Raw genomic sequence first — 14,328 nt, forward strand, 5'->3', positions numbered from 1 at the left:
CTAGGAGCAGACAATGACAGCACCCCAAAGAGGCGTCGTACTTCCAGGAGCTAAAGCAGCTAGAATTCATAGTGACTGACATTATTCACCAGACATACAATACTTAAAATTCAGTCCAAAAGTCTTACTGCTTTAGTTGAATGAACAGCAGAACTAGTCCTCTTCTGTGATTAGAAAATATATTGTCTTTATTGTGTTTTCAGGGTACCAAAAACAGCTAACATACAAACACCGAGATGGATGCTACAGCTCCTTTGGGAGACGAGATAGGGAAGGGAGTCTATGGTAAGTGATGACACTTTCCATTTCCCTAGCACAGGATCTTCAGGCTATGAAAAATGACCAAATTGTTAAGTGATTCTTATTTTTAATAGACTAAATGGACATAGCTCAGTTAATTTGGTTCCCCTAGTAAAGGAGATATTATTAAACCAGAGACAGTGCAACAAAAGGATGGTAAAATGATTGGGGGCTGGAGAACATAATGCTCAAGGGGAGGCTGAAGGAACCATTCAGCCTGGAGAAGATGATGCTAATGGGCAACCCAGGTAAAGCTTTCTCCTACCTAGATAGGGACTGTAGAAAAGACAAGAGTCAGACTCTTGTCAGGGATGCATGGAATAAGGACAAGAGTTTGTCTGCACTCAAGTTGCAACAGGGAAAACTCCAGCTGGCTAGAAGGAAAAAAATCTTCCCCAGGAAGGCTGCTGTGCTGAGACAACGGAGTGAGGACAAGATTTTGCCCACACTCAAGTTGCAACAGGGAAAACTCCAGCTGGCTAGAAGGAAAAAAATCTTCCCCAGGAAGGCTGCTGTGCTGAGACAAATGCCCAGAGAGGATGTAGATATCTCTGTCACTGACAGAACTCTGAAATTGGCCTTAGTTGAAACAGGTTTGGTTGGTGGGGAGATTTCCAGAGGTCCCTTCTCATCTAGTTTATTTCATAATTCTATTAATTAAGATTAGAAGTTGTTATCATCAGTCATCAAGTTGTGTCTATACTTTACCCCTGCTCTGAAAGAATGCACAGTAATGGAGAAAATTCAGGTCAGTTTTTAATATCAGGATTTTAACTATCATCTTATTTATTTAAAATTTGCAAAACACTTGTTTCTTTTACCTCAGATATTAGGGAGTTAATTTTATGTCATTTTCTATGCATATTCAAATGCTGGCAAACCTTCTTGGTCTTGTTCACACCTGCTTTCTGTTTCTGGTTCACTGGCAGGCTCACTGTCTTTGTGTACAAGTCATTTGCACAAGCCAAGCGCTACATTTACATTGATGACAATGTCCAGTCTCAAACTTTGACCTGGCTGGCAAGCAAGCAGAAGTCAGATGGATGCTTTGAAAATGTTGGGTCACATTTCAACAATGCTTTGAAGGTAACTGAGATAAGTGTAGTTCCAAACATCCAGCCCAACCATCAGGATTGGTTTGGATCAAGAAATTCTTTGCTGTGAGGGTGGTGAGACGCTGGAACAGGTTGCCCAGAGAAGCTGTGGATGCCCCATCCCTGGAGGGGTTCAAGGCCAGGCTGGATGGGGCGTTGAGCAACCTGGTCTGGTGGGAGGTGTCCCTGCCCAGGGCAGGGGGGTTGGAACTTGATGATCTTTAAGGTCCCTTCCAACTCTAACCATTTTATGATTCTATGCTTCTATGATTTCTTCTAGACAGAACTTATCACCATGCTCTTACTGTTCCTAGTACTGATCTCTTGTGTCTCTCATACACAAGCAGGGCATGATTCTTATGTCTGGTATTGACGATGAGGTAGAAACGAGTATAACTTTCTGAGTCAGAAGTCTCTGGTATTATTTTCCACAACTGCATTGTATGTTCAGCGACAGACTATAATGTGCTTTATTGCATATGTGCAAAAGCCAAGAAAATTATGGAATCATGGAATCACAGAATTGTCAGAGTTGGAAGGGACCTCTAGAGATCATCTAGTGCAACTCCCCTGCTAAAGCAGGACTGCCCAGAGCACATCACTATGAAATAATTTTGGTTTTATCCTAAGTGAACTTGATCTTTCTTGTTCCTTTGCACACAAGAAAACAGAAATTACTTCTGATCTCAAATCTAGCTGATATCTGACCTATGAATTAATTCACTTTTTTTTTCTCTCTAGGACATTTGTACTGACCCATTCTTTGTTTTTTCTTCAGGGTGGAGAAGAAGCTGAATACTCACTCACAGCCTATGTTGTGGCAGCATTGCTGGAGGCTGGACACTCTACTGAGGTAGGTACTTGGTGCTGTGATGGTCTATTAGTCTGGTCAGCTATTAGTCAAACAGTGCACAACGGTCCTCACATCCATATTCTTTAACAATGTGGTAAATACTGATTGTAGGACAGCAGGGTCAGCTGAGGAAATCTGTCTCCAGAATGCTGAAGTTGGCTTAAGTATTTGATGAGCATTACAAATCAATTATGCATTTAGTTCCTATGGAATAATTTTAAAAATCCCTGAAGAGCCCAGTTGTGTTAAAAAACGATAGTCTATGTAGGTGCACTATCCAGGCAGAATTTGTTCACTCCAACCGGAGTCCAGTTTGGAATCTTCTCTGAATTTGCCCGGTCCAAAGTCCAAGCTATCCAAATCTTCAGTCCCTCAAACTCTCTCTGTGCATTTAGATGTGTTTCTGTTTCCCTTTGTCATTGTCAATAATGGAAGGAAACAATGACCTGCTGGTTGGAATACTAGGGACAGGGGAATTGTTCTCTGTAATATACTTCTTGCATATTCTTGAGACCCTGGGTTTTTTGCTGACTTCGTTCTTTTTAAAATGGGGAAAAAGAGCATCGTTCACAATCTGACAAATATGGTCTAGGTGTGCTGAGTGTTGTGGGTCCATCAGACACTGGTCTATGGGGCCTCATTTAAGCACCTGAGACTGGCAGGATAAAAATATTGTGTAGAATCAAATAGTTCTTCAGCAACATAAATTAGGTCCCAATACCTTCATAAGAAGCTCCAAAAACTCGTGCCACATCTATAAGTGAAGCTGCATAGACAGGACATGGCCAGTAGTGTGCTGGTAATGTCTGAGCTGAATTAGAGCTTGCAGAGATCGTCTGGAAGGCTAAAAGGGCTGAAGAGTTATCTTGATAGCTTTAGCTAGCAAATGAGCAATAACATCCATCTGAGAGAGCCTGCTTCGTCGTGAGATCTCTGTACACTTTACATAGTTCTGTAAAACTGATCCACATTTTTGAGCCAAAGCAACCAAGGAAAAAAGGATTCACTTGCATAAGGTCATCTCACAAATCAGGGAAAGAACTAGTGCTCTGCTAGTCCAGCCATGTTGCCTCTAAACAAATGCAGAAAGAAGGCAGCACCACTGGCATGGGAGTTTTGACAGGATACACCCTGAAGGCCCTTAAAAATTCCATGGATTTTTAGCATGAAGGGTCAGTGATGGCAGCTTAAAAAGTGGTGGATATTTAAAGAGAAGCTGAGATACAAATCCAAGTACCTGACAATCCTACTCTGTTTTGCATTACTAGCATCCTATCGTTCAGAGGGGCATGAACTGTTTGGAGAATGCATTTGGCAATGGGGTCCACAACTTGTACAACCAGGCCCTCTTTGCCTATGTTTACGGCTTAGCTCGCAATGAGGAAAGATCCCAGTTCTTCCTTGAGAAGCTGGACAAGGCAGCTACCAGAGATGGTAAGTGCCGTACGGCCGTGATACAGGCAATGCAGCTGATGGAATGGCCAGTCTTATGATCTAAGCTGTTCTGATGTACAGTTCTCTCATTCATGCTGTTCCCTTCCCATTTCATTCCTGCTATGTTACTGAATTTATCTCTGTCTCTTTTGGCTTCACAAAAGATTGAGGCGTGGCCTGATTTTCTTAGAATTATTAAATAATGTAGGTGGGGAGAGACCCCTGGAAGTCTCAGTCCAAGGTGGTGGAAGATTGTAGCTAGCTTCCTCATTAGCCTCCTCTTCTACATGCTGAATAAACCCAGTTCTCTTGACTGTGTCATTCATGCTGCCTCACCATCCTTCTGCTGCACTGACTTCACTTCAACCCCTCTTTGACTTATACAGCCCCACCTTTGTATTAATTCCCTTTGCATTTCATCCTGCTTTCTTTTCCATCCTGGAACTAAGGCTTATCTAGTTCAGGACACTGATGGCTGAAGAAACTTCTGAGTAAAGACAGAGACAGAATCATATGCGTGTCTTCCACGTGATGCTGTAGTGACTTTACCAGCAAGTAATTTTTCCATGCTTTCTACACCCTACTTTTCTGTTTTCAGGTGGTTCAATCCATTGGCAAAGAGAAAATAAGCCACAAGCAGAACATTTCCCTGCCTTCTATTCCCGTGCCCCTTCTGCTGAGATTGAAATGACAAGCTATGTGCTCCTGGCTTTGCTCAGCAAAGCCAACCTCACTCCAGAAGACTCATCTTACATTTTGCGCGTTGTGCGCTGGCTTGTCAAACAACAGAACCCATACGGCGGTTTCTCCTCCAGCCAGGTAACAACTTGGTGGGGTAAAAAGAAAGCTTTGGTGACCAGTCCAGCCTGCAAGCTGGATCTCAATAGTAGGGCATATCTTCCTGACTGCGTATTTGTTTGAATAATATTTGATAAATGGGGCTCGCATAGGTTTCCTTGTCAGGGCACATCATGCTCTTCATAGGCAGCTTCATCCTTATTTTAGATTTAGGAATGGCAGTTTACCTGAGTTTCAAGTTATCAGTAGACAGCAGTCAGTTTTGACACAGCATTATCCCAGTTTTTCTGGGATAATTCTTCTCTATTGCCCCAGAACTTGTATCTTGTCTCCTTAGCTCTTTGTAAAGTTCCCCTCCATTTATGAGCACTGACAAAAAGCATCAGGGAAATAGGGGCTGTACTAATCCTATGCACCATCTTACAGCTGGGTATCTATCTAATCAGGGATCATGTCGTTCTTTTCAGGACACTGTTGTTGCTCTCCAAGCTTTAGCCCAGTATGGATACCTCACCTTCTCTAAAAAAGTTCTTAACACAGTCAAAGTCAACTTCATGGAGTCCCCCAGTAATACTTTCCAGGTGAATGAAAAGAACCGCTTCTTACTGCAGCAGGCTTCCTTACCCACTATTCCAGGGAACTACAATGTGGAAGTGAATGGCACTGGATGTGTCTATCTGCAGGTAAGCAAGCTGGAAACTCAGCACCACTCCTCTGAGAACCAAGCCAGGGGTCCTCCATGCCCCATTCCCCTCTGTACCTCATGCCAAAGCCACCAACCCCTGTAAGTTTGTGACCATCTCACACTTCCCATCTCTTTTAGACCACCCTCAGATACAACGTCCATTTGCCAAAGAAAGTTGCAGGATTTAGTCTCTCCGTAGAGCCGGCCAATGTATCTTGCACAAGCAACTTCCCACCAAAGTTTGACCTTGTCCTCTCTGCCAGGTAACTTCTTCTTATTGACCTACCCCCTTGCATTCCCAGTTTGGTAAAGCATCCAGGGAAGGATTTAAGTACAGGCAGTTAATTGCTGCTGTGCAGCTGCATAAAGACAAACAGGATCACTGGGAGCTGAAAAATGTCATTCACCAGTCTCCTCTCAATTTGCAGACCAGACTAACAACACTTTTCTCATTTCAGTTACACAGGAAACCGCAAGGTCTCCAACATGGCTATTATTGACGTGAAGATGCTCTCCGGTTTTGTTCCTGTAAGATCTTCCCTAAAAAAGGTAAAGAATGGGAGCAAAACTAAGGGTAAACCCTGAAAACATAGGAAGTTGATAAAAATAGTCTCTGATTAGCAAATTTGGAGCCCCATGAGAATTCTGAAAAGTCTCTGGGCCTGGGCTTCTGTCGCATACTTTGTGTCTCAGACTTGTAGCTCTTCATCTATTGAAGACAAATCTGTTAGGAGTTGACAAATACAGTAGCCCAACAGAGGTGAGACTGCTGCAGCTTCATATCCCCAGGTACAGCCAACAGCAAGGCTAAGTGTGTGTTCCCAATAGTGTGTTCCACACTGTGCAGATATGTACGTATATACATATATATGTGGCCAGCCAGACAGATCAACCGAGACAAAACAAACACAAATAGCACAAATGGCTTGTCCTGTTTCCCCTTCTGGCTCATCAGACTGGTGTTCCCAATAGGCAGACATGCACACTGTGCAGATATGTACGTATATACATATATATGTGGCCAGCCAGACAGATCAACCGAGACAAAACAAACACAAATAGCACAAATGGCTTGTCCTGTTTCCCCTTCTGGCTCATCAGACTGAAAGCTCATTTGTGTAAAAGATGAATAATTATATATACATATGTATGTATACACAAGCACATGTATACATGCAAATATACAATGTGAATCACTCTGGAAGCTGACTGTCATGGTTTAACCCCAGCCAGCAGCTGGGACCATGCAGCTGCTTGCTCACCTTCTCTTCCTCCCCCCAAGAGGGGTAGGGAGAAGAGAGGGAGAAAAGCAGGGGAAAGGAAAAAAACCTCATGGGTTGAGATACAGACAGTCCAATAGAACATTACCAGATAAAGAAAATAGCAATAATAACAATAATAATAATAATAATGACACAAGTCACTCTCACCACCCAGTGAATTGGCACCGTCCCAAGCAGTGATTGTGGATTCCTTCCCTTCTGGCCAACCCTCATTTATATACTGAGCATGACATCTATGGTATGGAATATTCCATTGGCTGTTCCATTGTTCTGTCTGTGCTCCTTCTCAGCTTCTGTGGGAAGATAAAAAAACAGCATAAACATTGAAAAGCATAAACATTGCTTAGCAACAAATAAAGCAATATACATTATTGGCATTATTTTCACAGCAATCACTAGAAAGAAAATTATTTCCCAGCTAAAACCAGAACACTGACTTCAGACACCCAGTCTGCCCAGTAGCTGCCCCTGGATCCTTGTTTTACTCAGTCACTGACACCTGGACATATGCACCCTCAAGGCTGCAGTCCCACCCCAGTGGCTGGGACTGAGCTCCCCAGCACCCACACATATGGATGGTGGATGCCTCCAGTAAGCAGCCTTAGACATGCAGTCTCTGCAGCAGTTGGGCTTGGATCCCCTGGTCTCCCAGTTGCCTCATGCAGACACGTACACACACGAACACACAGAAATGAGTCTCCACTATCTAGTCCAGCCCAATAGCCTGACCAGTATCTGCTCCCAAGACGTTATGGTCTCTCCAGTAACAGGCTTAGACCTCCTGATCCCTCCAGTAGCCAGCTCAGATCCTCTGGTATTATATCCTTCAGTATTTGACCTAGACTTATGCCTGCTTATGCCAAGCCACTTAAGCCATTCACCAGTTAGTCCAGCTTTATAGTCACTAGTGGTCACAGGCTGACCTACACACCCACACACAACAAGCCTGAAGTCTCGTGTCTCGAGATGCTACCACCCCAGACACAGTTCCTGTGATCTGTGGTTCCCTCTTCAGTGGCTGGTACTCCATACCCACACGTGCACACAGAATGGAGAGTCCCTCACAGTCTTTAATAAGAAGCTAGGAGAGACCAGGTGCAGGGCATGGCCAAACAAGCGTGCTGACCACAAACCTGTTGACGTGCAAGCGGCCTCTTTTATCTCATTTTTTCCACCCTTTTTCATCCCAATCGGACTTTATCCCTCTCTTTGTTACTTCTGGTTCTTCCCCTAAACATCCTGTAATAACTCTTTCTTGAGTCCCAGTGTCCCATACTCAACCCTGTCCCCCTGAAGGCAGCGTTTCCCTTGAGCCTGTAAGGTGGTCCAGGGATACTCTGCTGTTCACTCACTTGGTGGGTCTCACTCCCCGAAAATGGAGCTGGTTACTAGGGCTTAGTGCACAGTGCAATTTAGGTTCTGTAACAGATGCATTAGCTTCAAGCCATGAGCCTCAATTTTCAAGTATGTAAAAAGTAGTATGCAATTCATTGTAGAGTCTGCTCATAGCTTGGTGCCTTTTTAATCATTCAGCATTCAGGCCTGGATTTCTTTTTTGGCTAGAACTGTATGAAATTCCTAACTTCTCTTTGGAAGATTTTTTCATTGAGTTGTTGTACTGTTTAGCATCCTACTCCTCTTTATATGTACTTGAGGAAAAAATAGCTGGTTTTTAAATTAGTAATATTTTGGTTTTGTGCATTTTTATTAAAATAATTTTGCTCTTACCCTTTTCTAAATTTTTTTTTAAATTTTGTTTTTTTAAAAGTATAGAATGGACTAGCAAGTAGGTCAGCTTGAGCTGCAGAAAGGGTCATTTAATAGTAAATTCTGATTGAAATGACAGCAATTTCAAGTTAATGCTAAAAGTCACATGCACCAAAGCTGACTTTCCCAGCTAAAACCAGGACACTGACTTCAGACACCCAGTCTGCCCAGTAGCTGCCCCTGGATCCTTGTTTTACTCAGTCACTGACACCTGGACATATGCACCCTCAAGGCTGCAGTCCCACCCCAGTGGCTGGGACTGAGCTCCCCAGCACCCACACATATGGATGGTGGATGCCTCCAGTAAGCAGCCTTAGACATGCAGTCTCTGCAGCAGTTGGGCTTGGATCCCCTGGTCTCCCAGTTGCCTCATGCAGACACGTACACACACGAACACACAGAAATGAGTCTCCACTATCTAGTCCAGCCCAATAGCCTGACCAGTATCTGCTCCCAAGACGTTATGGTCTCTCCAGTAACAGGCTTAGACCTCCTGATCCCTCCAGTAGCCAGCTCAGATCCTCTGGTATTATATCCTTCAGTATTTGACCTAGACTTATGCCTGCTTATGCCAAGCCACTTAAGCCATTCACCAGTTAGTCCAGCTTTATAGTCACTAGTGGTCACAGGCTGACCTACACACCCACACACAACAAGCCTGAAGTCTCGTGTCTCGAGATGCTACCACCCCAGACACAGTTCCTGTGATCTGTGGTTCCCTCTTCAGTGGCTGGTACTCCATACCCACACGTGCACACAGAATGGAGAGTCCCTCACAGTCTTTAATAAGAAGCTAGGAGAGACCAGGTGCAGGGCATGGCCAAACAAGCGTGCTGACCACAAACCTGTTGACGTGCAAGCGGCCTCTTTTATCTCATTTTTTCCACCCTTTTTCATCCCAATCGGACTTTATCCCTCTCTTTGTTACTTCTGGTTCTTCCCCTAAACATCCTGTAATAACTCTTTCTTGAGTCCCAGTGTCCCATACTCAACCCTGTCCCCCTGAAGGCAGCGTTTCCCTTGAGCCTGTAAGGTGGTCCAGGGATACTCTGCTGTTCACTCACTTGGTGGGTCTCACTCCCCGAAAATGGAGCTGGTTACTAGGGCTTAGTGCACAGTGCAATTTAGGTTCTGTAACAGATGCATTAGCTTCAAGCCATGAGCCTCAATTTTCAAGTATGTAAAAAGTAGTATGCAATTCATTGTAGAGTCTGCTCATAGCTTGGTGCCTTTTTAATCATTCAGCATTCAGGCCTGGATTTCTTTTTTGGCTAGAACTGTATGAAATTCCTAACTTCTCTTTGGAAGATTTTTTCATTGAGTTGTTGTACTGTTTAGCATCCTACTCCTCTTTATATGTACTTGAGGAAAAAATAGCTGGTTTTTAAATTAGTAATATTTTGGTTTTGTGCATTTTTATTAAAATAATTTTGCTCTTACCCTTTTCTAAATTTTTTTTTAAATTTTGTTTTTTTAAAAGTATAGAATGGACTAGCAAGTAGGTCAGCTTGAGCTGCAGAAAGGGTCATTTAATAGTAAATTCTGATTGAAATGACAGCAATTTCAAGTTAATGCTAAAAGTCACATGCACCAAAGCTGACTAGTAAAGCTATCATCAGGATTGGTTTGCACAAATCATGTTATGAAAATAGTCAACATGCATTTCTTATTTTTGGCCACAAGATGCTGAGGTGGCTCAAGAGGAGCATGGCAGCCACTTTAAAAATGTGTTGCTCTCGAATAGTTACTTGTAAATCTCTTCAGCAAGTCTCCTATGCTAATGTTGCTATCATTTGCCTTATTTAAAGCTTCAGGACTATAATTCTGTTGTGGATCATGTAGACATCAAGAACAACCACATCCTTTTCTACCTTCAGAAGGTAAGTTTGGGAGGTTTGTTATCGGTTTTATTACACTGAAAGTTTTAAACAGGCTCCCAGATAAAATAAGTATCTCATTAATAGCAGATTTTCAATACATGTATCTTAAAGATGTGAAGGGACTTCAGTCCAACATCAAATATATATACACGGTAGTTGTAATCTACAGTGAAGAGATATGCATTTGTTATTAGTTTTTGTGAAGAATGTTCTATCATTATATAGCATTTCAGAAACATAGCTAAATTCCATTCCATATTGCTAATCTTCTACATAATATTCCTCACCCCCTAAGGGATGCTTCTCATCAGTCAATCTGAGAGTGTTTTACAAGGAGTCAGTATTCTCCAATCCCTCTCAAGGGAAGGAGAGAGGAAGCAAAAAAGAAATAGTCATAATATCTGCTGCTCAAACAGTAATTTTTACCAGTTGGTCTCCAAGGATCTAGTAAGGAAGATTGGAGTCAGTATTCTAAATTCACAGAGGATCTGAAAAGTTTACCCAGCATGGCACTAGTGAGGCAGAAAGTTCTCCAGAGCTCCTGTCTGTGGCTCTATTCCTATAAAGAGGTCAGCAAGATAAAAACAAGGACAAAGGGAGATGAGACCAAGGGCATGGTTCCAGGCATGCAAGAGAAAGCTTGAGAAGCTGAAGAAGATGAGTAAGGAGGAAAGTTTGGTACATTTGGCTGCCACAGTGAGGAATGAGGAGGAGAACCACAGGGGAGGATAGAGATCTTGAGCAAAAAGTGATTAAAGAGAGAAAAGTGGGGAGAAGATCCATAGGGGTGCTGAAGGTGATTTTAGCTGGGAAAAGGCAAGAAAAGAAACTAACAGCAACTTTCAATGACAGGATGAGTGCTGATGTGCTGGAAGCTGCAGTAACCCAGGAACGGTTGGGGTAATTGGCAATGGAGATATGAAGAGAAAGAAAAATTAGAGCACACAATTTTAGCAACAAAGCATATTTAGCAACAGCTTTTAAGCAATTATCTGATTTGACATCAAGTTTACAATCTGGAGAGAACTGTAGAATGGCACTTTGTCTCCCAGTCTGACCCAGAAATGCATCTGTTCCACCTTAGCCTGAGGAGTAGATGTGAAAAGAAAAAGTCTGATGCCATTTCCTGTCTTGCTGTTTCCAGGTCTCACAGAAGGAAATCAGCTTCTCCTTCAGTGTGGAGCAAAGCCTGCCTGTCTCAGATATCAAAGCAGTGCCAGTGCATATGTACGATTACTATGAAACAGGTAGGTGGCTTCAGCAGACTTGAGCAAAACCTGTGAAATCAAAGTGTTTATCTCAGAATTTACAAGGTGTGGATAGTGGATTTCCCCTTGCTCTCTCTGTGCAAGACGTTTGAACACACGGTTATAATGAATTATAACTCAAAGGCAGTGGTGTTTCTTACTTCCCATAGTCGGCTGCAGTCAAAGAACTTTTCCTTAGTGGAATTTAAATTTAAGTGGGAATGACAGTCCCACTGAACTTAACAGGAGTTTAAGCATTTAACTGGAAAATTAAGTGCCTGACCACCTTTCCTGATCTGGCCTCAAGGAACTACAGTTGCATCAGACATTACTCAGTTGGGGAACTTACCACAACTGTGGCTCAGGTTCCCCTGTGCTTTTCTCAAGCTTGGCACAAGATATGGGACCTGCATCCCAGCAGGTTCGCAGCAGTAGCCAGAGAATTGACCCTGGAGGGCATGTTCTGCCACCTGATCCAAACCTTGCGTGGTGACAGAAATGATGCATCCTGACAAACACAGCCAGAGAAGTGCCTCGGGCTCTGGCTGCGCACCCCTGCGACTGGGTGCTTTGACAGCTAGAAGACTAGCACAAAAACCTATCAAATGTTCTCTGGTTCACAATGTGTTAATCACAGGTGCACATGGACTGGGGTCAGAATGATTTCTCACTCTCATGCAAATGTCATCTTCGTTTCTTCTTTCCAGATGAATATGCCCTTGCGGAATACAACACACCCTGCTCCCCACCTTCCAACTGAAGTCAGATATGTGCCAGAAGAAGTAATGCTTCAGAAGGTATCAGAAAAGCGTTTGTAGAGGAAGAAGAGGATAAAACACTTGGTTGATAATGGGAGGGCAATGAAAAACACGTAGAAGAATGAGAAATAAAAAAATCCCAAATTGCAGTAGATCAGAATGACCCATTCTGGCCCACACTTCAAAGGAACTTGGGGTCAGTGTGGATCAGAAACTCCAGATAAAGTGCTTTTCCTAACAAGGGAGATACTGTGCAATTGTTAACCCTGATCATCCATCATTTTGGAAACTCATGACATATGTTCCAGTGGAAGCTTTCTGTAAAGCTAAACTCCTGAAACGTGTATTCTTGCCCACAGATTCCGCTTAAGAAATCCAAGATTAGGAGAATAATCTGCTGCTGCTTCTGTAGATTTTATTTGTTCTGGCCTTTCCATTCATCCTGAAGGAACATTCTGAAGAAATGACTTTGATGCTCGCCTTTTTCAGTGATTGAACTGAATAATCTACAGATGTCAGAATTCTAGTCACAGGAAGACAGCTTTTATGATGTTTTTGCCTGTATTTAGAAAGAAAGTTTTTCTTCAGATTGACATCTCATATTTCACTGCTCTTTGTAATAAAGCCTTCTGACTGGCATCGCTATTTGTCCTAGTCTCCACTCCTTGTTGTATGTAGAACTGGGTGCTGTATGTAGGGTATTTCATAAGTTAAAAAATTCATACCTGGGACAGGTTAATCAGTGACAGTGCCATCCTGACATCAGTGACATCTTGTGGCACAGACGGCATCAGGGCCCCAGCCTAAGTGATGGAAGCTTTCTACCCAAAGCCTAATGGAAGGAGAAACTAGAGAGCTGTAACACAGAAACTCTTTGAAAATGAGTTAGGGAGGAACGGTGGATGCAATGGAGCCCTTGGAGGGAGAAAAATGAGAAGATCTGGAGGGAGGGAGTGAGGCAGAAATAAAGAGAGCCACAAGGAGCTTATGATGGGGTGGGAAAGTACAAGAGGTTTCCTGTCTTGCTTTTAGTGATCAGGTGCAGCAGACAGCAACACATGGTGGCTACTGTCCCTCACAGTCTGCAGTGTGATCTGACATGACCTTCATCCTGACCAGATCACACCGGTGGAAGGACACAGGCACCAACCAAATATCCATAACAATCTGAGCATACATCTGCCAATTGAATCATATCACCGAGCTGCTTTTCCTTCCGTCAGGGTGTCTGCTGCAATCCTAGAAACAGGCTTGGAAGACACTAGGTTTTGTTGGTTTTTTTTTTCATGAAAATGGGCTTCTCAAAGCAGATTTTGATTCCTACAAACACTGTACTAAACAGCAATATGCCAGCTGTGGGGCAGACCACACCATAGCACAGGAGGTGGCTAGAAGAGGAGTAGCCCTTTGCACGCCCTGAGGACACTGTTCATGAAGGGTGTCAGGCTTGCCCAGAGATGGCTCAAGGGAAACTAATCCCACTGCCCTGAGTGGTGCAGGGAGCTTTGTGCTAAGGGGCAGCCGTGACAGAGACCCACGGGCTCAACATAATCCCAGAAAGACGCAAAAGAAAATTGGAAGCTGTGGAAGCACATAAACATTGGTTTGGAAGGGACCTATAGAGGACAGACATCAACTGAAACCTCCTACTCTAAGTAGAACTACCCAGCAGAAACCTGCGACTCAAAGCAGGAGACAGCTACAAGAGAAGAATCTCTGCTTGCTTCTCAGGACCTCAGCACTGGCCTGAGGGATGCATGCTATGTAAGATGAGGTACAACCATGAAGCAACAGAAAACATCCAGATCTGCAGGCAGACCTCTCCATCAGTCTGTCTAACTGCTGTTAGTTCTCCTTGCAGCCAAATGCAATCATGCATAGGTCCTTCATTGCACTGTAAAAGGCAGTCATCCAGAAGGTTCCCTAAGGATCCCCAAGGGGTGGGAGAGAAAGAAGTCAAGGGCATTTTCTATGAAACCTGTAAAAATACAACCTATCACCCCCAAACCAACTTCCTCTCTTCTTTATGTCTTCCACCAACTTTCACATACTTTTAAAAAAGAACTGTGAAGTGATTTAGTACAACATATTTCCACTGAGGTAAGATCTCAGAACCTAAAGGTCAGCAAAGGCTTACTGACATCACCTTTCTTGCTGCATCCAGGACAACTGTGTGCCACTCGTCCCTGACCAACAAAAGCACAATGCTGGAGACTACATATGCTGAAC

General features: G+C 43.3%; 1 protein-coding gene across 1 annotated transcript in view; it reads left to right on the top strand.

Moving 5' to 3' along the window:
• LOC106886877 (ovostatin-like) overlaps positions 1 to 12,738 on the top strand; it is a 35,762-nt gene extending 23,024 nt beyond the window's left edge. The window contains exons 25-35 of the mRNA XM_014940137.1: positions 204 to 285; positions 1,230 to 1,386; positions 2,173 to 2,247; positions 3,516 to 3,681; positions 4,280 to 4,500; positions 4,947 to 5,162; positions 5,303 to 5,427; positions 5,623 to 5,713; positions 10,023 to 10,094; positions 11,239 to 11,341; positions 12,049 to 12,738. Coding sequence (XP_014795623.1) covers positions 204 to 285; positions 1,230 to 1,386; positions 2,173 to 2,247; positions 3,516 to 3,681; positions 4,280 to 4,500; positions 4,947 to 5,162; positions 5,303 to 5,427; positions 5,623 to 5,713; positions 10,023 to 10,094; positions 11,239 to 11,341; positions 12,049 to 12,101 — 1,361 coding nt within the window. The 3' untranslated portion in view covers positions 12,102 to 12,738. The remainder of the gene's footprint in view (positions 1 to 203; positions 286 to 1,229; positions 1,387 to 2,172; positions 2,248 to 3,515; positions 3,682 to 4,279; positions 4,501 to 4,946; positions 5,163 to 5,302; positions 5,428 to 5,622; positions 5,714 to 10,022; positions 10,095 to 11,238; positions 11,342 to 12,048) is intronic.
• Positions 12,739 to 14,328: the final 1,590 nt, after the last annotated feature.

Source organism: Calidris pugnax, unplaced genomic scaffold (genome assembly GCF_001431845.1).
Source record: "Calidris pugnax isolate Ruff unplaced genomic scaffold, ASM143184v1 scaffold36, whole genome shotgun sequence".
In the NCBI taxonomy this organism is placed as follows: Eukaryota; Metazoa; Chordata; class Aves; order Charadriiformes; family Scolopacidae; genus Calidris; species Calidris pugnax.